At 43.4% G+C, this 23,437-nt stretch overlaps 1 protein-coding gene across 1 annotated transcript in view; it reads left to right on the top strand.

Moving 5' to 3' along the window:
• iqgap1 (IQ motif containing GTPase activating protein 1) overlaps positions 1-23,437 on the top strand; it is a 42,674-nt gene that overhangs the window by 860 nt on the left and 18,377 nt on the right. The window contains exons 2-7 of the mRNA XM_004566364.6: positions 485-587; positions 19,588-19,744; positions 19,843-19,920; positions 21,322-21,398; positions 22,340-22,407; positions 23,003-23,116. Of these exons, the coding sequence (XP_004566421.1) occupies positions 485-587; positions 19,588-19,744; positions 19,843-19,920; positions 21,322-21,398; positions 22,340-22,407; positions 23,003-23,116 (597 nt within the window). The remainder of the gene's footprint in view (positions 1-484; positions 588-19,587; positions 19,745-19,842; positions 19,921-21,321; positions 21,399-22,339; positions 22,408-23,002; positions 23,117-23,437) is intronic.

Raw genomic sequence — 23,437 nt, 5'->3', positions numbered from 1 at the left:
ATGTTCCGTTTCTGCTGAAAGCTGTTTTACCTGCTGAGGTGGTCCCTCCCCTCCTCTCGTCCCCATCCCCCTCCCATCATTATGTGGGAAAAACCCCACGGCTGTAGGGACTCGTGCTCTGTGCAGGCCTCTGTGTAATCTCACGGGGAATCGCCCTGTGACTTCCTCTGCATTGTGTGGGTTACTGTTTGCCATCTCCACACACATGCATTCCCTAAAGTTACACGCACCTGTGTTCATGTGTGAAGCACAGATGACTTACAAACACGCTGGCTTTATGGAGAAAGTTAGAGGCCACGCTGCTGGTTGGAAAGATTTCCATAGTTATGCAAGCAAAACAAAAATTGATGAGGTGAACATTGTGTAAACGCTGTTTGTGAATAGCCACACTGTGAGGCTCTTTGTGCAGCAACACAGCCATAGTTTCTTATTTCCCATGTATTCCTGCTGTTTCAAAAGCATTCCTTGTGTTTCCTGCCTCCAGCTGTACTGGATGGCGTGGAGCGGCTCACAGCCGAGGAGATGGATGAGCGGCGCCAGCAGAACATGGCCTATGAGTACCTGTGCCACCTGGAGGAAGCCAAAAGGTAAGAAAGTCACTTCATCTGCAAGTCAGCTGAGCCTGCAGAGGCAGCAGGGTTCATGAGTAAGAGCTGTGAGTCAGCTCGCAATGAGCCCCTGCACCTAGTGTCAGATTATATACACAGAGAATTATGTAGAAAACTACCAGTTTCCAAAAAGCTACAGAAAACAGACCAGAGACGACTCATAAGAAGGTCAAAGTGATCGGCCTTGTTGCCTTTTTTTTTCTTTTTAAAGAATGTATGTCCAGTCTGAACTTGTTGCCAGTAAAGCTGGGCTGAAGCAACAAAAACACCCGGGACAGCATCCCAGACTGGATTCAAAATCAGCGTCCAGAGTCTTTCAGGGCAGGGAGCTCGTCACCTCTCTGGGAAATGCTGTGATAGTGAAGGTCAAATGATCTGTGACACATGACATCACGGCTGTAAGCATTGCTGCACGGCTGTGATGTTCAGGCCTTCAGACAATTCTACATGTAAAAAAAGAAAAGGTGTTAATCATTTGTTGGGCTGAAGACCACTTGTGAAAACCACTTTCGCTGAACACAGTTCATCACTGTGTTCAACGAGCTCAAACCATGAAAACCATCCAGAAACAGTCTGTGGGTCCCATCCCCATTTAAATGGACTGAGGCAGAATATCAGACTGTCCTGTAATCTAACAACAAATATCAGAGAGGCTCAAACACTTTGTGTCAGTCACAGACTGAGGGGGACGGCCCGGGTTGTTATAGTTTAAATGCCAGCGTCCACGATAGTATCAGGGTACATTAGTGCATGTGGCACGGGTGAAGTGCTTATCTGTGAAGCCACTGATGACACATTAGGATACATACGAGGGTTATGTGTGTCTTTTAGGAAAGGCCATGATTGTTTCAGTGACACTGTGTCAACCCACAGTCTGTACATATTAAAGCAAGCCCGGCTCTGAAGTGAAAGAGTCTGGGTCGCCCACTGAAAACATTCAGCTCAATTTAAAACGAAGAATATTAGAACCAAACTGAGTTTAGTCGCTCTCGGTCCCCAAAACCCAGAGAATGTGGTTAAATGTTGCAACACAGTGAGAAAAATCCCGCCTGTCGTCCAAATGACTGAAAAGTGTTTCTGGCTTTAAAGAAAGGGAGAAAATGTCTTATCTGCGGCAGAACTCGTTCATGGCTTGTACGGCGGTGTCATCGTTTTCATTTCTGGCTAATCTGCCATCTGTTAACGCTTTATCGCTCACGACAGGCAGGCTGCACTTATTTAGTAATTTTGGCTCAAGATGTTTGAGGAGTTATGGTAATGTGAAGCATGCACGGGAAAATCTGAATAGCCAGAGCAAGTCACTGATTTGGTTCCTAATTCAACTGTATGTCTGCCCTCATGTAACCTGTGAGTATGAGATGTAACATTTGCTAGAAAGAAAGCAGGAGTCTATTTATTGACTGAAGCGTATCACAGCTTGACTGTTGTGTGCAGCGGAGACGTGTCATCGTTTAATCTCAACCTGTGCTGAAGTTACAGTTTGGAGAGAACAAGCAGCTTGGAAGTGACGTCTCTGAATGGCGGTGGTTTTGGTGCTGACTGCGTAACAGCGCGTCGCAATCCAATGTGATCCTTTCAGTGACTCTTTGATCTGACGGGTAAAACGTTTAGCTTTGGGGAACACTTGCTTTTTCTTAGGTGGATGTCATGTGTGGTGCTCCACTCAGTGACCAGCGTTGAAATGTTGGAAGAAGTTCTAATGATCTGTATGCTAACAAGCCCTACTTTCAAACATGTAGTGATGCTGGAGGTCTGTGGTTTCACTGGAGTAAAAGCCACAGGCGTACTCTGTTTACTTCTTTTCTTTGCTGTGTTGTCTGAGCAACACCCTGTGACCCCAACAGAAAGTCTCTATGAGGACCCTTGCAGTATGACTGGATACCTCAGTCGTCAGGGTGAGCGTACTTGAACATTAATTGCTAAATGCAGATCATCACACTTGAAAAGGTTCAAGCAGCCACACCTCATAACTTTATGTTGAGCCGACTTCTTGTTTTGGGGGTGATTTCGTTAGTACATTCATGACGAAATAGGTGAGGTCTGTTCTTTCTCTTAGACGTGTGTGTGTGTGTGTGTGTGTGTGTGTGTGTGTGTGTGTGTGTGTGTGTGAAAGGTGGCGGTTGCCCGAGCTTGTCAGCAGCCACGTATGTTTGCTTTCAGTGTGTGTGGAGTCAGCGCGGGCTCATGGGTTCAAAAGAGGAAGGATTGTGTTAGACAGGAAGTGACTCAGTCCCTGTTGATTTTAATATCTCCCACTGTTGCCACAGAAACCCACAGTTGTCATAGCAACAGGTTCCGGTGTGAGTGGAGCCGGGTTGCTGCGAGGCTGCGTGCACTCTGATTCTGTGTGATTGTACTTCTGCAGTGAAGGTGTGTGTTGCCCCTCGTCCCTCACCGGCTCACACGGGCGGGCATCAGGAAATCCTTGGAATGATTTCGGAGTATCTGACATTTCTGCTTCAGTTGGGCGGCTTTTTTTTTACCCCTGAAATGCTTTCTAGGATTTGTAAATTTGGTAAATCAGGACACTTGAGAGGAAAAGAGCACATTTTAGGTGAGCAAAGCACTAAGTATGAAATGTGGGGTCACATGAGTTTCCTGTGTTTTTCACACTGCGTTGCTGGAGGAAAGCATATGTGAGACCATATTGGTAAATTCGATATTTAGCTAAGTTCTTGCCTTAGTTTGGGAACCTAAACTACTTCAAGTTGTCAGCATTAATATGCTAATAATATAAGATCACACCATTCAACATGTGACACTTGTTCATTTTTCTTACACATTTGCTGTGAACTACAAGACTTCACTCTGATGGCACAGCCTGCTGATCGCACAGATTGTCACAGAGCTGTCATTACACAGTTCAGAATGAACCCGATTATATAAATATAAAAATATGCCACAGCGTGCTGCTTTTTGGTTGGGATTGTCAGTCTGAAGGAATCAAGGGACGTTACATCAGTCTTTGAGAGGGGGGGCTTTTGGACGAGGACGAGCCCTGAAAGCCCTGCAGCTGTGTTCTCTGCGCTTCCATCCACATGCACTTCATCAATGTAGTTGGCTGAAAGAGTTCACAAATGCTGCTGGTGGTAAGTGAAGACTAAAACCAGATGCTGCTACTACAACTTTCTCCCACGAGGACTCAAAACTCCCTCAGGAAAATGAGTGAAAATCATTGTCGGATTGTAAAAGAAGGAAAATATTAGACACTGTTCAGCTGGATGCTAAACGATGTGCTCACTGCCCCGATCCCGGAGGAAGCAGACAGTCTTCCTGGTCAGGCAGCTCAGCAATTCCCAAGAGCTCAGTGTGATGCAGGCATGTCTGATACACACAGTGGCCTGGAGAAGCGTTTGGGCCTGTAATTATGGGCCACGTTTCTGTGCGTCAACATGAAACTTACTCTGATATAAAACTGGAGGAGGACTGTATGACGGCAGTCATTACTAATCTTTGAAATTACCATTAGTAATAGACTTTTTATCATAAAATGAAAGTTACAAACTGACCTCTACCAGCTGAATGAAAGTGGAGCTTTTAACCAGCACAGCCTCCCAGTTGGCATCGAGGAGCAGGTGCTGCAAAGACACGCCTGCCTGTGTCTGTTTGAATAGCGGTTATGTTACGTTGGCTTCGACTCATTAACACAGGACTTTTTGTCTCACTGTGAGCTCCAAGATCATTCCAACTGTTTCACTACCCATCCTGCATTGCAACAATGGCCTATGAGTGTGAAAATATATTTCAATATTTTGAAATCTTTGATATTATTTTGAAATCAGATTTCAATTTCTGATGTTGATGTTACTGTAATAGTGAGGTAGCAATCATCAAATGTAAAAGCCTCATCAATTATAGTGATAGTGACCACAGTGATCCTGACTGATGCTCATTTCTGCTGTAAGCTCCTTTTACTTGGGAGCGTTTGGGAATTGACTCGTTTCTAGAACAGCCTCAAGTGGCCATTGCAGGTACTGCAGCTGTTAGCACTTGTGTCTTGGCTTCATATCTCAGGCCTGAAGGCAGGACGCCCTGTTTTCTTAAAATTAACAAACATGATTTTTCAACATTTCTCTGGTTTGTGAATATCAGACAAACCTGGAGGAAAGGATTCAGTAACGCGTGCGTGTGTGTCTGTGTGTGCGTGCGGTCCTGGATAAACCAGTCTGGGTTATTTCCCGTCTTCACATTCGTTTCTACCAGACTTAATCCAACTGCCCCACTAGCTGATCACAGCTTTGTTTCAAGGGAAGTCTACGATGTTTGATGAAGACACAATTCCTCTGTTGATTTAAATAGTCTGTTGCCAGTAGCAGCACAGTATTTGCTCTTGACCTCTACAAGAACGACTCCTCTGAGTGACGGTGTCCCGGGCCGTTGGTGGCAGGAATCTGTTACAGTTGTTACATCAGAGTTTCAGGCAGTGAAGCGACTCCATGTAGGGAACACCTGCAGAGAAAGGCCGGGGCACAGGAATGCTGGGAGTGTGTGTGGTATGATATGAATGTATGTGACAGATGCACAGCAGGGCGTGAGCCTGTACCTGGCTGTGGGAATGCACTGCCACCGCTCCAACACTACTACTGTCAGATGTGCATTCAAGTGTCGATACAGATACAAGTGCCCGTTTCATACCTGCCAGCCCGGCAGACGGATGCAAACGACAGCAGGTTTTATCGCTCTTATCTTCATGTTCCCATTAAATGCACAGAAGCAAGCAGTGAGGCTCAGGCAACCTGCTCTTTATCACACCATATTTGAATGGTAAGTGAGTCGCGCACCTCTGCTGAGCTCCGTTCACTGGAGAGGCCATGATTATTATGATTATTTTCATTGTCTAGTAATCAAGCAGCTGCCCCCCCCCCCCCCCCCCCCCCCCCCAAAGGTTTCATGAAAAAGAAAAAATCCAAAGTAGAAATCCAGTCGTCCTGTTTGAGAAGTTGAAAGCAGCGTGTTTGGATAACATTTACATAAGAAGAAACTTATCTTGTATCTAATGTTTCTGAAGTTTCGCTTCAATTTTCTTTCACTTTTTGCTCCTTTCGTGCAGTGTGCAGTGGGAATGCAGTCAGACATGTTTTCAGTGTGATACTATTTTTATTGATCCAGGCTACACATTCAGACATTTCATACATTGCCACAAGAAGAAAACAATTTCAAGTAGTCTCAGTGCACAGATGGCACATAGTGTCATGTGGGCTACAATTTTTTTTTTTTTCTCATGATCATTTCCTGTCTGTATGTTCTGCAGTGTAGTGAAGCTGGGTACGAGTCACGCACTCAGCATATGTTTTCTGCAGATCACGATGTTGTGTTTGGGGTGTAGGAGCGGGTCGTGACAGGTTACCCCCCCCAAAGCTGATGGCACCATGCGCAGCATACTGTAGGCAGCAGAGGAGCATGTGTTTGTTTTGGCTGAAGAAGAGGGGCAGAGGTTACCTGTTTGATTTTACAGTATGGGCTGGTAAACAGATAGTATAGCTGGGTTTTTCCAGTTCAAAATTGGCCTTTAGCAGAGTGACTATACAAAAGGCATGTGTTACCTAATTGGACAAAAATGTGTGTGTTCCGATGTTATTTCTGTCCATTTGTTACAAAAAAATCAGTACTAGGGCTGCTCAATTAATCGAATTTTAATCACGATTACGATCTGGGCTTTCAACGATCATTAAAAATGACTGAGCCGATTATTAGCCCCTCCCTCATTTATCCGCGACACCTTAAAGGCCGGTCCGTGAAAATATTGTCGGGCATAAACCGGTCCGTGGCGCAAAAAAGGTTGGAGACCGCTGATTAAGAGGACCCGAGGGAAGCTCGGAAAGCTAAGCAGAAGTTATTTGGAGAGGAGAGTGACTGCCGTTGGTTGAAAAGAGAGGTAAAAAAAACTTCAGTGGTGTTGCACACTATTTTATATTGTTAACCCTTTAAAGCCGGTCAGAGCTGCACGCTCCGTGTTGTGTAACTATTTTTAAATCCCTGTAGAACCTGAACCGTGTAAGCTAGCACAATAATTTGTTTTGCATATGAAACTGGAGGAGTTTTACTTACATCTTATGCCATCAGCTTGTCCTCGGCCACGGTTTCCTTCCACATAAAGCTTTGCAAAAATTGCATAAAAAGCGCTTGCAGGAACAAAAACATAATATTCCAGAAACACGCTTTGCCGATCTGATCAGCTGTTCGTAACACTTCCCACATTGAAACAGACGTCAGCGCGAACTATCACATGTCCGCCATTTCCTGGCCGAAACCGGAAGTGACGTCATTTTCGCGGAAATGTAGTTTTTTACTTGTAGGCCTTAAAAGCCTATACTGGTCATGTTTGACTTTTCTGAATAGTTTCTGGGAGCTTAGAACTCAAACATCACTGCTGGAAATAGTTTATTTTGATGCACCTGCTGTTTTCTTTGCAAATTTGCATCATAGGATTGTTTTTTTTGTTTTTCCTGCAGTGTATAAAAATTGGTGTATCTCCAAAATAAAACTATGAAGACACTCAAAAGAAGTTTCCTGTTGTTGTAAACTATTTTGTGCAACTTTTTTGTTTTTAAAGTTTTGAGGGATAAACCTCTTAAATTTCTCCAAGTAGAAATATATGTAAAAAACAAAAACGATTTTCAATTTTTTTGTAGTTTATTGCACTTTTTTGCAATTAATGTAGTTACTATGGACTTAATGCATACATATTATTAAAATATGGGCTATAACAGTTGTATAGCAACTTGAAATGCTCCCACAAATGGCACTACCACATATAAAAAAAATAATATAATCTCTGGCGGACTTGGTTCTATAGTAGGTCTTAAAGGGTTAAATAAATATCGTCAAATAATCGAGATCTCAATTTCAGTAAAAATAATCGTGATTATCATTTTTGCCATAATCGAGCAGCCCTAATCAGTACCTTTATATGATATAGTTTATTTATTCCAGATTTGGAAAATAATCTTGTTACAACAATAACAAAAAAATTTAAAATGTTTTGGGGGGAAAAAAGGAATTTAAAAGAAAACATTGAGTGGCAGTTATTTTAGGAAGGAAAAACTTTGTCATCTTCCAACTTGAGTTTCTTCTAATTTGTCCATTGGACATGAATTCTTGTTTTGTTTTGTTTTTATTAAAACTCACAGCCTGTTCAAAAGAACAAGGAGGAAGTGATAAAACTATTGTCCAGGCGTAGGTGGAATCCTGACTGACTTTTATGGTCAGATCAGAGATCAGACTCACCTGTCAGGTTAAAGAAGTAAAACGACAACAAACAATTCTTTTACCCGCAGACACCACGTGCATCACTCACCATGAAAATGTTATAATTGATAACAGAGGTGTGGGTACGTAGTCAGTTTGTGCTTCGTACCTTCTCAGAAGCACTTCAGTCACCAGGTCAGTGTGTACCACCGATGTCGTCCAGCTGCCATCTGTGGTATTAGTCCTGCCGCTGACAGCGCGCTGAGATGGCGAGATTAAGAACAGGAAGGTGTCTGGCTTTGTTTTCTTTTGTGAGAGTGTGGTTCATTTTCAGGTCTATTAACAGCTCACAGAAGTCAGAGAGGATGTCTCGTACGTATTTACATGACAGTTTTCCTGCAAAATGTTAGAAAGGATTTGGATTTGAAAACTGAAAAGAAATGGCAGTGCAGTTATGTAAATGACTGAAACAGGTTGCAATGACTCGTTGCTGGAACTTTCCGTTATAAAGCTTAGATTAAACCAGTTTTGAGTCCCTCTTTGATTTGGAGCTCAAGAGGCGGTCGTGCTTTGGTTGTTGGACAGACGAACAAATGAAATGTGAGAATTCGTGGCACTGATTAGGTGCTATGCTAACGGTTTCCCCGCTGGTCTCAGTACTAAGCTAACCTCGCTGGCTGCTGGTTATGTTCAGCACACACAAACGAGAGTGAACTCTGCAAGAAACCGAACATGTGAATCTAAAAAAATACTCCAACGATTTAAGCATTTTTAGGAAAGTTACATCGAATCTAACTTAGCGCTGTAGCTTACTTTCCATAACAGCCACTCGTCATGTGTAGCCCACATAACTGCTCTAAGATCATTTATTGTATCCATTATGTTTAATTCACCGCAAATGATGAACCCAGTCATTGTTCTTTATTGATTCCCCTTCTCTGATCTTTTTCCTCCCACACACACTTCGCAAACAGAATTTGGGTATGCTTTGCACGAGAGTTGAACCTTTACTCTGAATAAGACAGCACAAAGGTCAAATGATGCTGTGAAGCTCTTAGTGTAATGCTACCAGGTCTCGTACACAACGACAAACAAGTTTCTTTCTACTATTCAACCTCAAAGCCAGCCATACTGCTGTGATGTAACTGTAGATACCTGTGTGCAGGTGTTGTGCTCCAAAATACTGCACAGTTGTAGTTGATTAGTTTGGGATTTTTTCATGGACTTTGGTAATAAATTTGAAGGTGAACTAACAAAAAAAACCTAACTTGTTGCCATGACGACAGCAGAGTTTACCTGTGATTTCACCCTCGCTGACACTGACTGACATGCTGCACTCAGGCTGTTTTTGCTCAGATGAAATCCATCCTTCAGGTCATAGTAAATGCTGTTTGACAGCAAAGGTGTGTCACCTCTTAAAATGGGGAAAACATTTCGCCCATCACTTAAGAGCGATGAGAATTTCTTCACAGACGAGGTGGTCGACAGTGGGGAGAGATATCACAAGTGGCACAGTGAGGTGGTTGTTGGGTTACATCATTGGCAGCTGACGGCCACTAAGCTCTTGTTATACGAGTGGAAATCTTTGGGATTTTTGTGTAATCTGTTTAAATCCTTGTACTTTATTCAGCATAAATTCTATAGCAATAACTCTATATTGAAAATCAAACTGCTCTGCTCCCTTTCAATTAGAGAAGTAACTAGTTCAGTCAACCTCACGGCAGATATGAGCTGACGGTGCAGTCAACGAATGCGACTGCCGCTAACAACATCCATTTTTCCTTCTTTCTTTTTGTGGCTGCTGCTACTTCTCTCCCACACTAAGAAACTCTCTTCCCGCAACACAAAATCCACTCACACAGGCGCATTAAGCTGTATCTACCTTCATTTGCTTAATGAATTAAAATGCTCTTGGTGCAGATTGTGTGTTTCTCTCTGCTTTCACAATGCTCTAAGCTAATGCTAGCCTTTCTGCTAACCAGAGGTGTGGCTGAGTCACTGCAACAACAATTCACTGACGCTTTTCTTCATGAAGGTTTAGCCAAGTATGTTTATTATTATTTGTCTTGTTAAAGAAAGCAATAAAATTAATAATTGTGTTGTCCTGTTAATGCTATGCAGTGAGTGTTAATTTTATCAGTAGCTCAATAGCCACATTAGATTTTACAGCTAATTAGCTTTGACAGCTAATGTGGCTATTGGGTAACTGACAATAGCTAAAAGGCTAATATTAATGTGTGCGCTGGATACATTAATATTTATGACAGCCAGAGCTTCACTGACATCTCAAAGTTCCTCATGTTGTTAAGTCTTGTGAACGTCTATTCTTCAAGGGTTCGAGGTGTTGGGTGAAAGTGAAAGAGGCCAAAGATGTATTTATCAATTAACATATATCTTCTTTTTTTCAGGCGAACTTGCATAAAAGGTTATAAGCTTTATTCTTGGCCACGGCAAGAGACTAGGAATCATTCTTTTATATGTAAGGCAACAACAGATGTCAGGTTGATATAGTGGATTGTCATTTATGCTTAGAAATATCTACTCATATATGCTTAGAGTTTTATAATCACTGTCATGTTGGTAGAGGTTTGATCCTTAGTAGTCTGTGGAGACTCTGTGTGCCTCCCAGAGCACTCTGGCATGCACACAACTTAAGGTCTGGAGAGAGGTTATATCTGCTCTTACTGATATATGGTATAGCAAACACACGTACATCTGTTTAAGTCTAAGTGCCTTTTGTTTAGATGAACGGCTGGACTTCCAGACCAGCAGGTTTAGGGAAGTCGTTTATGGGGTCACACACTGACACACCCCCCCCCCACAAGGTATTCTTTGTGTGTATGTAGATGTCATATGTTAATGAACCTATGTAAATTCATGTAACCTCAATAAAAGAGCAGTGTTACGGGGGAGCGGACGAGAGCGACTGGGGTCAAGCGAAGGGACGGCGTTTGTCCAGTTCTCTCCCGTGCACGAGAGACATAAAGAACTTTGCCTAGTCGTGTCTTGCTTTTGCTGTGTAATTAAATTGTCTTCAACATTCCAGCGAATAGGTTCAAGCTACAAACCTATCAACAGACAAGACTGTTTTCCTAACTTTATAAAATAAAATTTAAGACATGAATAAATCCGCGAACATAATTTTACTGAAGTGATATTTGATTAGTAAAATAAAAAAATGACATGTTGGTGTTGTTTATTTGGACTACATTTATTTTAGCTCTGTGTGAGTCTTTCACTGCACGCTGCTCACATTTACACTCACACTAGTTTTCTGTTCCCTGCTCTCGGTATCACTGAGTGCACCCCTCACAGCTGTGCTGAAGAGAAATTAATCTAAATTAAGGTTGACACAACACATTATGTTACATGGAGTTATCACATTATGTGACCTGTAAACTCTTGACCCTTTGCTATTAGCTTGCCTCATGCTGTGTTAGCATAGTGTTGAATATATGATATGAGAGAGAGATCTGTGGAGTGCAGAATATCTCATCACACATTAACCCGTGACGCGATAAAGTTTCTTTCTTATTGTCTTCTTAATACGTGGGAATGGTGCGACGCCACTGTCTTTTAATCTTAGCTCAAGAGAAGCCAGTCGAATAAACCACCTATCATGCTAAACACAAGGATCCTCTGTGTTTTATCTTTTATCTGAGCTTATCTGACACCCACAGTACTGAAAAGAAGATTTTAGGAAGTTTATGCTTAAAAAAGGAAAACGAACATCGATTGCATGGACGAGGAGAATTGAAGCAACAGCAATGAAAGGCTTTAAACTGTAAATCTGTATTTTGGTGTTGAAGTTAAGATTAGGACTGTCCCCATGCCGAGCGTCATGTTGCAGTGTAAAACAGAAGCCCGGTGTTCTCACCCTTCAAGAGCAGCACAGTTCCTCCTAAAGCTTCGGCCAACTGCCTGCAGTTTCCTGTTTTCAAAAGTTTCCCAACGCTGTTGTGTACAGCTGCTGCTGCTGCTGCAATACCTGTTACGTAATGTCACAGCCAGCGTAGGAGGTGAAAAATGGCCTCTTCGATGCCATTACAGTCGTCAGGTGACTAAACCTGAAGGCTCAGCTGATGTGCTGATTCCATATAAATGAAAAGCTTCCAAGGATGACATTTTTGTTTTATTCATTCTGAGCAAAGTTTTATTTTTGTTGATGAAATTTCAGTTAAAAACACTTGTTTACTAGTTTCTTCTCTTTTTCTTTGCTTGGTTGTTTTAACAGGAAACTCAGCTTTCCTCTGCTCTTTGTGCCTTTTGAGACATGAGTCTTCATCGTAGTATTCAGTGTAGTATTTTGGGTATTTGTGTAAATACTACCTGCTGCCTGTTTCCTGGGAGACAGCGAGGCGTCCCAGAAAACAGGCCTGAGTCACTCGGCTGGCAGTAAACAGTTGAGAATGAGGGAATGAGATGGGAATGAAAGGGAGAGGGATTAGTGCTCCATAAAGGCCCTGCGGGAAAGGTCCCGCCCTACCTCCACCTGTGAAACCTGAGACTGCAAGTTACACTCTGGACTTCACAATAGTTTCGTCCCTGCTCACCAACCCCCTGCTGTACTGTACATCAGCTGTTATTTGACCTCAGGTGACCTCGTCTGGGACTCGAGTAAAAGCAGGTCGGACGTGCTGGGACTCTTGGGCTCTACGAGAGCTGCTTTGCATACTTCACAGTTCCAAGTCGTCCTTATTTTTCGGATAAGTTTGTTCATCTTCTGTCTTAAAAAGGCTTTTTGAGTCCTGATAACGATAAGGTTTCAGCAGCAGCTGTTTGGGGACCGCTGCCTTAGATAACTGCATTATCTACATTAGCTCTCTCTAACATCATACAGAGTCAAGGACAGGAAAAAGTGTCTGAAACAAAGCAGCTGGTGTAGCCTGAATCTTGAGCTTTTGTTGCACATACCTGCATATGTGCTGAGCTCACGTTTATCACGAGAATGCAGCAGAATGTCCAAGGTGGCAAATAATAAATCCATCAAAGCCTTCTGTAGCATAAAGGACAGCAGAGGGTTGTGTGGAGCAGGCGTGGGTGAGTGCAGGGTAACGTGGTTGGCTTTGCTGTCACAGACAGGACAGGCTGTTTGACTGTGAGTGGGGAAAGTGCAAGGTCACTTGGTGCACAGATTCCAGTGTTGCAGCAAAGCATGTAATGGACAACTTGGCTTTGACTCATCTTTCTTTGTATTCCCTCCTGTCATTTCTCTCCTCGTCTCCCTCCATCACTCACAGCCTCGTTTTCCATGAAACGCAGTCAGATTCCCGCTGGGCTGGATTGGCCTGTGGTGTTAGAGTTGTGGCTGAGCATACACACCTTCCTTTAGCTTCACAGAGCAGGACATAGAGGCCACGTGTGCCTTGACATTGTGCTGCTGCTAGATAAGGCTCACCACACATCATTTGCCTTTCCAGCTATTATGTAAACACCACTTCCTACCCTTCTCTTTTCAGGCACACACAGAAATAGGTCTGTAATGCTGGGGAACAATGCGAGACTGAGAGCACGTCGATAAGTGCCGAAGCTTGGCGCTGTCGCCACTCAGCCTTTTCCTGCTTTTCTCCACAGCTCGGTCCATCCACGGGCTAAAAGTGGCCCAATGTTAGGCCTGGTGATGCATGTGTTTCTGCTCATCGCACCAATGAATACGTGTGTCGCAGGGATCGTTCTCCACAGGGGCATTCCCATTTTAACCAGGATGGTAATCCTGCAAACTGCCAATGATTTGATGAGGTCCCAGATATTTCTCCTGTTGGATTGGGTGTCACAGTAAAATAGCATAGAAATCAAACCTGCTGCACAGCACGGTTATTGCATGTATTACATGACGGAACTAAATGTCCAACCACGCCGGGCTCGTCTGGTTTGGGAGGTTTCAGTCAAATGCTGCATTCATGACACGAAGAAGATTTCAGGTGGAGTGAGCATCGTTGGACAAACAGCGGCTGCTGTGGTTTGGTAAAAACGTGGTCACGTTTTCTGTGATTGTTATTCAACAGCCACTCCTTTCTTGTTTGGCTTTCATCACAGAGCCCTCAAACAGAAGCTCTCATCGAGCTGTAGCTATGCAGACTCCTGTCACAGCATTCATCTATACGTTTCCCCTACACTGTGACCACAACACTGTGCAATCAGTTCAAGTGATTCATGGCTACTCAGCTAATTCAGTTCACTTGCATTAGAACCAAATAAACCGTATCAGCATTCCCAGGTTTAGCCAATCCAGGATTATCCAGTTAATCCTGGATCTTTTAAGCGATGTAAAAAGAACAAGCTCCATAGGTGTGGACGTGAGGCTTTACTGGTGCTTGGCTCACTAAACCAAAACTTATTCTTACAGTTCTGTCACAATATAACATATAAACTACAATTTGATCAAAGGTTTCTTTTGTAATCAGCAGGAAATGTATTTAACATAAATGAACTAGTTAGACTAACCATAAAAGCTTTGAGCGGCTGTCTCGCTGTCTCTGACCTCAGTTGCTGAATTTTCTAGTGTTACTAGCACTCAGGATTTAGTTGGACTCCCATGTGAAATAATCTGGTTATAAGTGGTAAAAAAATTAAAAGCATGAAATGAAGAAAGATCCTCAACCAGGTGTGAGATCATAATAAAACAGCACTGAGTGTGGTTCATGCTATCATAAGCAAACATATAGACTTCTTTTGATCATGTGACTAAAATGCTGAATTGTCATTTCCTGTGGCAGTGCTTGACTTCCCCTTTTTAGTAGGATTGTCCTCATAAAGGACTTTTTATTTTCCCCTCAAACATCCAATTTCTAAATGCTGGTTTCTTAATTACGGTTCATCAGTGTAATTACCTGCCTCACATTAGACACATGTCTATCATGCTAAACCAATATAATTTCACTAATGTGCACACTCGACTCACTGAAGCACATTATCGTTCTTTATAGCCCTGACCTAACTGTTCCAAACAATGAGGCATTGAAACCTATGAGGCCGCTCCCTGAGAGGCATCGGGCAGCAGTGACTCAGCTATACAGTAACCAGGCGTGTGGCCTGCACAGCCTATATTTCTGAGCTGTTATCAAACGTTAACGGTGTGTCTGTGTCCAAAAGTGAAACCTGGGGAAAAGGGAAGCGGCTGAAGTTAGCTTATGTTATTAACGCTCCGCCTCAATCTCAAACCCACCATCCTAGCAAAGAGAGTGCAGGGCAAGTATAGGCCGTTTGATTTAAGTCATGCAGGAAAACAAGAGGAAGCTCCTCGATAGCAGGCAGAGGCGTGGTCGGTGTGTCTTCCTGGAGTAACAGCGGTCAGTAGCAGACCTCTTCCTATGAGACTGACCTCTGAACTCAGCACTGACATCGGCTTCCTGAAAGCGTGCAGGATCTGAGGAGGAATGAGACAATAATTCCTGCAGTTTCCCTCTGTGTCCTGTGCTGTTAGAGTAGAATAGTCTTTGTCTTTATACAAGGACAACAACATAACTGCTGTGATCAGCAAAATAACATTAAGTATAAATATTAAAAATGATAAATAGATTATTTAACCTGAGACAGTGCTTATATAGGGGTACATGAGTGTCCTGACAGTTATCAGTGCACCTCGTTGTATGTGGAGGGGTGGGGCTGATGGAGGCCACAGCCCGAGGAAGAAGCTGCTCTTGGTCTGTTTGTGTGGGATTGTATTAGTCTGTGGTGTGGGCTCTCCAGCCGTACGGCCCTGCCACAGTCCAGCAGCAGCTGTGCAGCTTCTGCACCGCACTGTGATGCAGTCTGTGAGGATGCTCTCTATGGTGGTCCTGGAGAAGTTGAGCAGCAGTTTCTGGGGCTGGAGCTGTGCTTCCTAAGGAAGGACAGCTGTCTGCTTTTTCAAAAGAAAAGGTTCCTTTCAAAACAAAGATCTACGGGTCCAGCAGCAGATGTTCAGCTCGAGGCTGATTATTTGCAGTGCTGGGGACTAACAGAGTACATGTACTGCCGTTACTATTTAAAATACAAAATATGAGTAACTGTATTCTGTTACAGTTACCGTTTAAAAAGGTGGTATTCAGAATACAGTTACTTTGCTGAAATAAATGGATTACACGGCGGTCTTTTCCTGTTTCATATGTTGGGCTATGCCCTCTCTGTTTTTGGGGCTCTAGAGGCTCTGATGTCTGTGTCTCAGTCTCGTGGCCCATGTCACCTCTACTTGCAGCAGCATAATGATGTGAAGAAATATTTAAAAAAATTATTCACAAAAATGATTTAATATGAAGGCAACAGGCAGAGTGTTACAGGCATCGCCCTAAAGCATGTAGCCTGATGGGCAGTGTAGTCCGTGCTGCAGCGAAAATGGACTGTCATACCCGTGATGTGTCTGTGAGCGAGGGAGGGAGAAAAAGGGAAAGTACGAGCTGTCACCGAGCAGAAACGGGAGCTGGAAGCATGTAAATATAATAATAACCACTGCAGCCAAAAAGAGAGCCCGACGAGCCCAGCTGTAAGTAAGCTATTAAGACTCGACTGTACACTGTGTTCGTGTTTTCCTCTGAAACAAGAAGTTCAGTTGGAGCAGCCTTTCAGCCTCTCTCTGTCTCTCGCTAGCAAAGTTGACCCAGACAACAAAGTAAAGCTAGTTTTCAGCTACGAGCCCAACACGAACCCGACGTATTAGCCAGAGGTCCCTTTACTACGGTTCGGAGCCGCGGACCTATTTTATATTCGCGACGAATCGTTTTCTATACGAGATCGCTGCAGAAAGTGCAGCCTTACCTAATGTCCACCTACTGTTACTCATTTATATTAAGATTTAAACATCTAGTTGGTATGACGAGTAACCTTCAGTAATAGTAATAAATCACACAGCAATAGTACATTCATGTAGTTGTAAACAGCATGATAATATATTAAGTGATCCAAAGTATTCAGAATACGTTACTGTCATTGAGTAACGTAACGGAATAAGTTACAAAATACATTTTGGGGCATGTAATCTGTAGTGGAATACACTTTAAAAGTAACCTCCCAACACTGGTTATTTGGCCTTGTAGTTTATTCTGCATATTACTGTTACATTCACAAACTTCTACAGCTCCACAGATGAGATTTATTATCAGAATGTAACAACTTTAGAATTCCTGTCTTTAAAAAATCGTCCATGTCTGAATCACAGCAGTGTAACGTTATTGTCATCATTATGAAACCACACTCATGTAGATTGATTTAGTTTGATGTCTTCTTACCATTTTAAAAAAGTAACCTGAGCTTGAGCCTGGTTTTCACACACTGCATTACATCATGTTAGCTGTCTGTGCCATTAGCCATTAGCCATTAGCCACTCCTTTGGTTTTACAGAAGTGATTAAACTGAAACTTAAGTAAAAGCAGGACGATGAGCATCAAACATCTGCAGTTCTTTGTGAATACGTATATTCAGTGTGAGTGTCAGCACTGAATGTTAGTGCTTTTCAACAGAAATCATTAAACTGGTACTTCCAGTGTAAACTGTTGCTAGCTAGTATACATACTGAAAGCTGTCTCCTAAATAAGGACCTTGTTGGAAAAAGTATTAAAAATAATCTTAATTGTCACTAATTTGCTTTGTCTCATGCTTTTAGTATCGGTCCAATATTATCATTGAAGTGTGATGTGTGAACATTTGATTTGGTTTCGTTTCACAAACATGAATCCTGACTTAATGTCCGTGTGAAAGCGTGCAGCTCTTAAACTGTTTTGTCGAGTGGGACAAAAAAACTTGATATCAGAAGTTTTCTAATGGTGATCTTTTTGGTATGACATGAATGTAGCTTTAGCCTTCGATGAGCTTGTCCCAGAGGACGTTCTTGAACCGTCACGTCTTTGATAAGACTGTTTACAGCCACTTTAGAGACTTCAGATAACATTTTCATATTTGTGGTTATTTTTTGAATTGTAGACACGCCTGTAAATGTCACACGGATCATTTTTGGCAGCTCTTTGCCATAATTGACGACAAACAATTCAGAGATCCCATTCATGGCCGCCGTCCTTCCCAGTTAAGTGGAGGGTGTGTCTGTGTTTGGGGGAAAAGGGGAATGTGTATAGCCTTGATAAAAGAGCCATTACTGAGCAGCCTTTGTGGAGCCTTTCACTGCTCCCATGTGCAGTGAAAGGGGGGGCTTGTTCCTGCCTGGCAGGCCCGAGCCCTGCGCTGTGGGTCCATCACCTCAGCCTCAATAGCAGGCCTGTCTGGAGACCCTGTGTCACGACTTCCTGAGAGGGAAGTTGTTTCAGCTGGTGGTTCGCTGGCTTCTCACGTTGGAAAATGTTGCTGTGAATGTTTCGTCACACAAGTGTTTTAACAAGAGCTTAGACGTGGATATTGCCTAAAAATGAGCCTCTGTACTTTGTATTTGATTGAATAAAGTCAGAGACAGTTTTCACAAGTGTGTGTGCGTGCGTGCGTGTGTGTGTGTGCGTGTGCGTGCGTGCGTGCGTGTGCGTGCGTGCGTGTGTGTGTGTGTGTGTTAAGGACAGTCTGTCTGTAGGAAGAAAGGAATCTTGTAATCAGCGTAGAGTTAACCTTGTGCTGTTTCTGAAGAGTGGGAGTGTTTCCTTAGCGAATGCAAACACAGGCTGTCTGTTCACAAGAACACATTTCATTTCACTGCCTTCACACTGTGACGTTACACAGATAAAACTCAGAGTAGTTTCATAACCAGTGTTAGAGCAGAAAAGTTCACCATGCTGTTACACGCCGCCATGATGCTTTGCTGCAGGGATCATTCCTCCTTTAATGAGTGTAAACTGACCCGTATTTAAGAGAATGAAAGGAGATGACAGGGTGATTTAAATTACATACTAACATTGGCTGGCTTCATATGTTGTTACTGGTAAGTGACATTTGCTGGTGGAATCTAGTCCACCAGTTGCGTCCCAGTGAGAGAGCTCAGCGTGTCTGCTCTGTGGCCCGGGGCTGACACTGTCACTCAGCGGGAATGCGCCTCCACAGTGTGACCTGGAAGAAATGAAATGTCACGCGTGAGGAATGCTGAGGGGTTAGCAGCACTAACCAGGTTAGGGGGGTTTGTTGTCTTGGAGCTGCAGAGAATTAATACTGATGTGTGAAACGGATCAACACAGGAAGGAAAGCTGTGCTCTTTCCCCCTGAGATCAAGTCAAGACACTAGTTGGATCCTTTTTAACTGTGAGGTTGGACCTTTTGGACCTGCGGCATTAATATTAAACCCGAGCAGGGCTTACTCCTTATTCATAATAACCAATGAATCAGGCTATGGTAGGAAAATGTTTCTGTGGAAACTTCTGATGGCCGATGTGTTTATATTTTAATGGCATTTATCCTGAAATAAAACTTGCTATACAAAAAGAACCGTTTTAGATGAAAGTGTTTTGCTCTTATTCTAATAGCAGGGGTGGCAGTCATGGAGGTGCAGTGTTGCTATCTGCACGTGCTAACACTAGCGTGCATTACATACAAAAAGTTGTTTGTGCTTTGGGTTAAAAACCAAAACTTCTCAGCTGTACTTCAGAGCAGGTTTCTGAGTATTTGCCAGAAAATGATCTCGAGAGCGGTCTTGCTAAGTGTGTTGAATTAGCTTATAGCTATCGGCTATGGTTAGCTTTGTCGCCTTTAAACCTATTGGGGGAAATCTAAACATCAAGACCAAATGTTCTTTGCATGCATCTGTGATATTTGCTTTTAAATGCTGTGAGCAATGACTCACTTTGTTTCATGGCCTTTAAGAGGCACTGCAGTGTTTCCATCTTCACTTGAAGTTGTGCTTTTTGTTGACTGTAATGCATGATACGTGTTTGTGCTGCCCTCCTTGCAGATGGATGGAGGCCTGCCTGGATGAGGACTTGCCTCCAACAACAGAGCTGGAGGAGGGGCTGAGAAACGGCGTTTATCTGGCCAAACTGGGCAACTTCTTTGCGCCGCAGACAGTTTCCCTCAAGAAGATTTATGACCGTGAGCAGACACGTTACAAGGTGAAAACATGCAGATGTTTATGCATTTGTCATTTATTTACTGTAATTTGTTACTGTGAGCCTTTGTTCTCCTCTGATGTAATACGTCTCTCTTACAGGCGACTGGTCTTCATTTTAGACACACAGACAATGTCATCCAGTGGCTCAACGCCATGGCAGAGAAGGGACTGCCAAAGGTAAGGCCGGCTCAAAGCCCACAGGGGACACAAATGTGCACAAACTGTCAGTTAAGCATTTACAACAGAGACTTACTGGATTGTGTTGGTTTTGCATATTGTCAGCCAGTTACGTGATGCCAGTGCTCACATTCAAAGCACATGCTTTGTTTGACATTTCAATTTCTCACCCTCAAGACATCAAATGATCCCAGGTAGCCTGAGCTAAGCTTGCAAAGAAGTGTGCTAGAGATGACGTTACAGTAAATATATGACAGGGTGTCGGTCCTGCAGCCAGTGACTGTTAAGAGTAGTTCTTTGTCAGATTTAAATAAGCGGCTTAAGTCCTACAGTATTAATGCTGCCGTGTCAGTGTTGGGGGGTGGGGGGCCATTCCTCCGACCTTGTTGTTTTCATGCGTTTGTCAGAATGGGAAACTGCTGGGACATTAAAAGTCACACAGTTTTAGTTTATTGCTCAGAATGTTTGGAGACACTTACTTTACCTGATGAGCTTTTTTTTTTATCAACCAAGGTCATGATAGCAGCTACAGGTAATATAAGATTACAAATAAGATGCCAACCCCACAAAAAAGCAGTTCTTTATTTTTACTTTGTTCTTGCATTTGAGTGGGATGTCAGAAACTCTGTAATTTAAATTTCCTCAGGCATTGAGCTGTTTGTCTGACCTGAGTGGGTGTGGGTTTTTTTTCCTGATAATTCAAACCAAACGAATGAACAATCGGATGGAAAAAGAGCTCGATGGCCACGGCTGCCAGACGACAGAGAAGGATCCTCAGAGCAGCGCTGAAGTGCAGCTCACCAATACTCAGTTTAAAGAGCACTGCCGTCCCTGTGCATCGTGACAGAACGGTGCTTTACCCTCGTGTCAAATGTTTAAAATGAATCACTAAATGTAGCTTTTATATGAAAAGAATGAGTTTTAGGTTGATTCCCATTTTTGATGACAGCAGCGTTTTTCAGAGTGACTGATTGCTTCAAACAAGCTTTCCCTTCAGTGGACGTTGACTTTGATACTGTGGTCTGAACTCCTCGGACGCTCGGGGTGCTTTGGAGAAGTTGGCAGGTTTGTAAACTGTCCATTCAGGACAGTAAAGGAGCACTCAGCCTAAAATGAGGAAACACTGGCCTGTTGTAGTAACGAGGCTCCTTTGTGAGAAATTTCCACATGAGCAAACTGGCAGCGGGTCATTTAGTTGGACGTGAATAAAATCGACTATCAGACATGAAAATGACCCGCTGGTAGCTGTGTTAAATGTTTCATTCCAGTTGTGCCACAGAGGCAGCGCCAGGGCGTGTGAATAGAAGAGCTGCATTGAGTAATCCCACCATTGAGCTAATATACTGAGTCACTCCTGCACACATGCTGCGACATGATGAAGCCGTTGTCTCTGTGTTTCAGATCTTCTACCCTGAGACCACAGACATATATGACCGGAAGAACATGCCACGCTGCATCTACTGCATACATGCACTCAGGTTTGTGTCTCGTCCTTTGAGTTTGATTTGACAATAAGGACCCAGCTTTAGCTGCCCTGCAGTTCAGACTGCTGCTGAGGCTCTTTTTTTAAAAGCATTAAAGCCTGGAGCGCTCAGCATATGGCGTGACTTTTGAAAAAGGCTCCAACAATGGGTCTGTGACACTGAGGTATCCAGCGGCACAGAGTATGTGCTCATTTGTTTTGATTGCACGCTCAGGTGTAAAGGATGTTGATGCCTTCAAAGCCAGCAGAGCAGATGTTGTCATTGCTCTGAGCTCTGTAATTACCCTCCTAAAGAAAACGCACACATGCACTGCCACAGAAATGTGCTCTACTGTAAACACTGAAGTGTGTGGTTTGTCCAACTGGTGCTGTGAGCAGCTGTACAGCAGCTTGTAAACCTTCACGGTTACTGTGGTGGTCGGTGTGTTAAGGCGGCTCTGAAACATCTTCTCAGATTAAGACATGGTGCCTCTGAAAACTGCCATCCCAAATCCTTCTTCTTCATCCTCTTGTGCTGCTGCTCTACTTCACAGCAAAACTAACTTTCCTACCTGTAACCTTCAGAGTTCACTTTTACACATCGCTGTTGTTCAGTCTAAATATCCTTTTAGCCCCAGGTCAGCTGAGATCATTTATAGGCACATGCTGAATAATCACGTCTCCTTGGTTTGAACCTCTTCACAGTGATAATTAAAAGTAGTATTTCCAGCCTTTAGCAAAGGCACATACAGTACTTTTCATATATTTCATACATATTGGCTGTTCACTATTTGTCGATTGCGTAACCAAAAATAAAACGAGTAGTAAAATCCTGGAGTTGTTGGAGGTGTCAGCCAAGCGCTGGTGTTTATATGCGTTCCTGTGGTGACGCTCATCTCTTCTTCTGCACATCTTCACTCATGTTTATACTCACTTCTTTTCTCCCCTGTGTTGCAGTCTGTACTTGTTCAAGTTGGGTCTGGCACCTCAGATCCAGGACCTGTATGGAAAAGTCGATTTCACTGGTAAGAGTGCGAGCCTGAACGTGCGCATCTGTTTTCCTCGTTTGCTTCTTATTAACGTCCTTATGTCGTCTTAAATCCAGACCACTGCCAAAGTTAGCGTGCCGCTTACAGGTAACCTGTGGTGCTCATTCTGTATTGTTATGGTTAAACATCACGCTGCTGGGTTTCTTCTGATTGGCTTCCACTTGTAAACAAAAGCTTGGAGCCGCTATGCAGGGAATACTTGTACACTTCCCCTGACCTCATCACGTGATGCTAAATGTCATGTCATTGCTATGAGCCTCCACCACTGTAACAACATACAGTAATATGTAAATCATGGTGAAACTGCCGTCAGCCTGAGAGCAGCACTGGCAGCGCTGTGAGTAAAGAGCGGAGGAGCTCCTGGAAATGTGAAAGTCATTAGTAACTGTCAGAGGGTTTCCTGTCAGCCCAGCTCAGCTCGCTGTCCCTGAGCCAGTCTCCAAAATCTGATTATCACACATGAGCCAGGAACAGTCTGTCTCTGCCCCCCCAACCCTACTCCTTTCTCTCTTTTTCCCTCTCCGCTGCGATCCGTGGATCTGTTCCATCTGCTCTGTCTTCTCTCTCCCAGAGGAGGAGATCAACAACATGAAGAGCGAGCTGGAAAAGTATGGAATCCAGATGCCCGCCTTCAGCAAGATTGGTGGGATCCTGGCCAATGAGCTCTCAGTGGATGAAGCGGCATGTAAGCAGGGGCTCGGGTGTCGCTGGGAGGGGGCGGGCTCTCAGAGCTTCTAATAAATGCTTTAATGAAACGGATGCATTTCTTCCCATCCGTCTCAGGATTATTCCAACTCAGGAATTTAGGACGTTTGATTGTTGATTAAGTAAGAAACCGTCGGCCTGCCTTTGTTTACTTCAGTCCAGTCCAAAGCCAACCTGACATCACTGCGTCAGACGGCATCTCTACAGCCACAGACAATCAGAAACAAACACGTCACGTTTGTGAATTCTTCCAATAAATGATTTCTTAAATGGAGACGTGATCGATAAAGATCTGTTGATG

This window comes from Maylandia zebra, linkage group LG1, assembly GCF_041146795.1.
Source record: "Maylandia zebra isolate NMK-2024a linkage group LG1, Mzebra_GT3a, whole genome shotgun sequence".
Classification (NCBI taxonomy): domain Eukaryota; kingdom Metazoa; phylum Chordata; class Actinopteri; order Cichliformes; family Cichlidae; genus Maylandia; species Maylandia zebra.
This window is presented reverse-complemented; position numbering and strand designations above follow the sequence as displayed.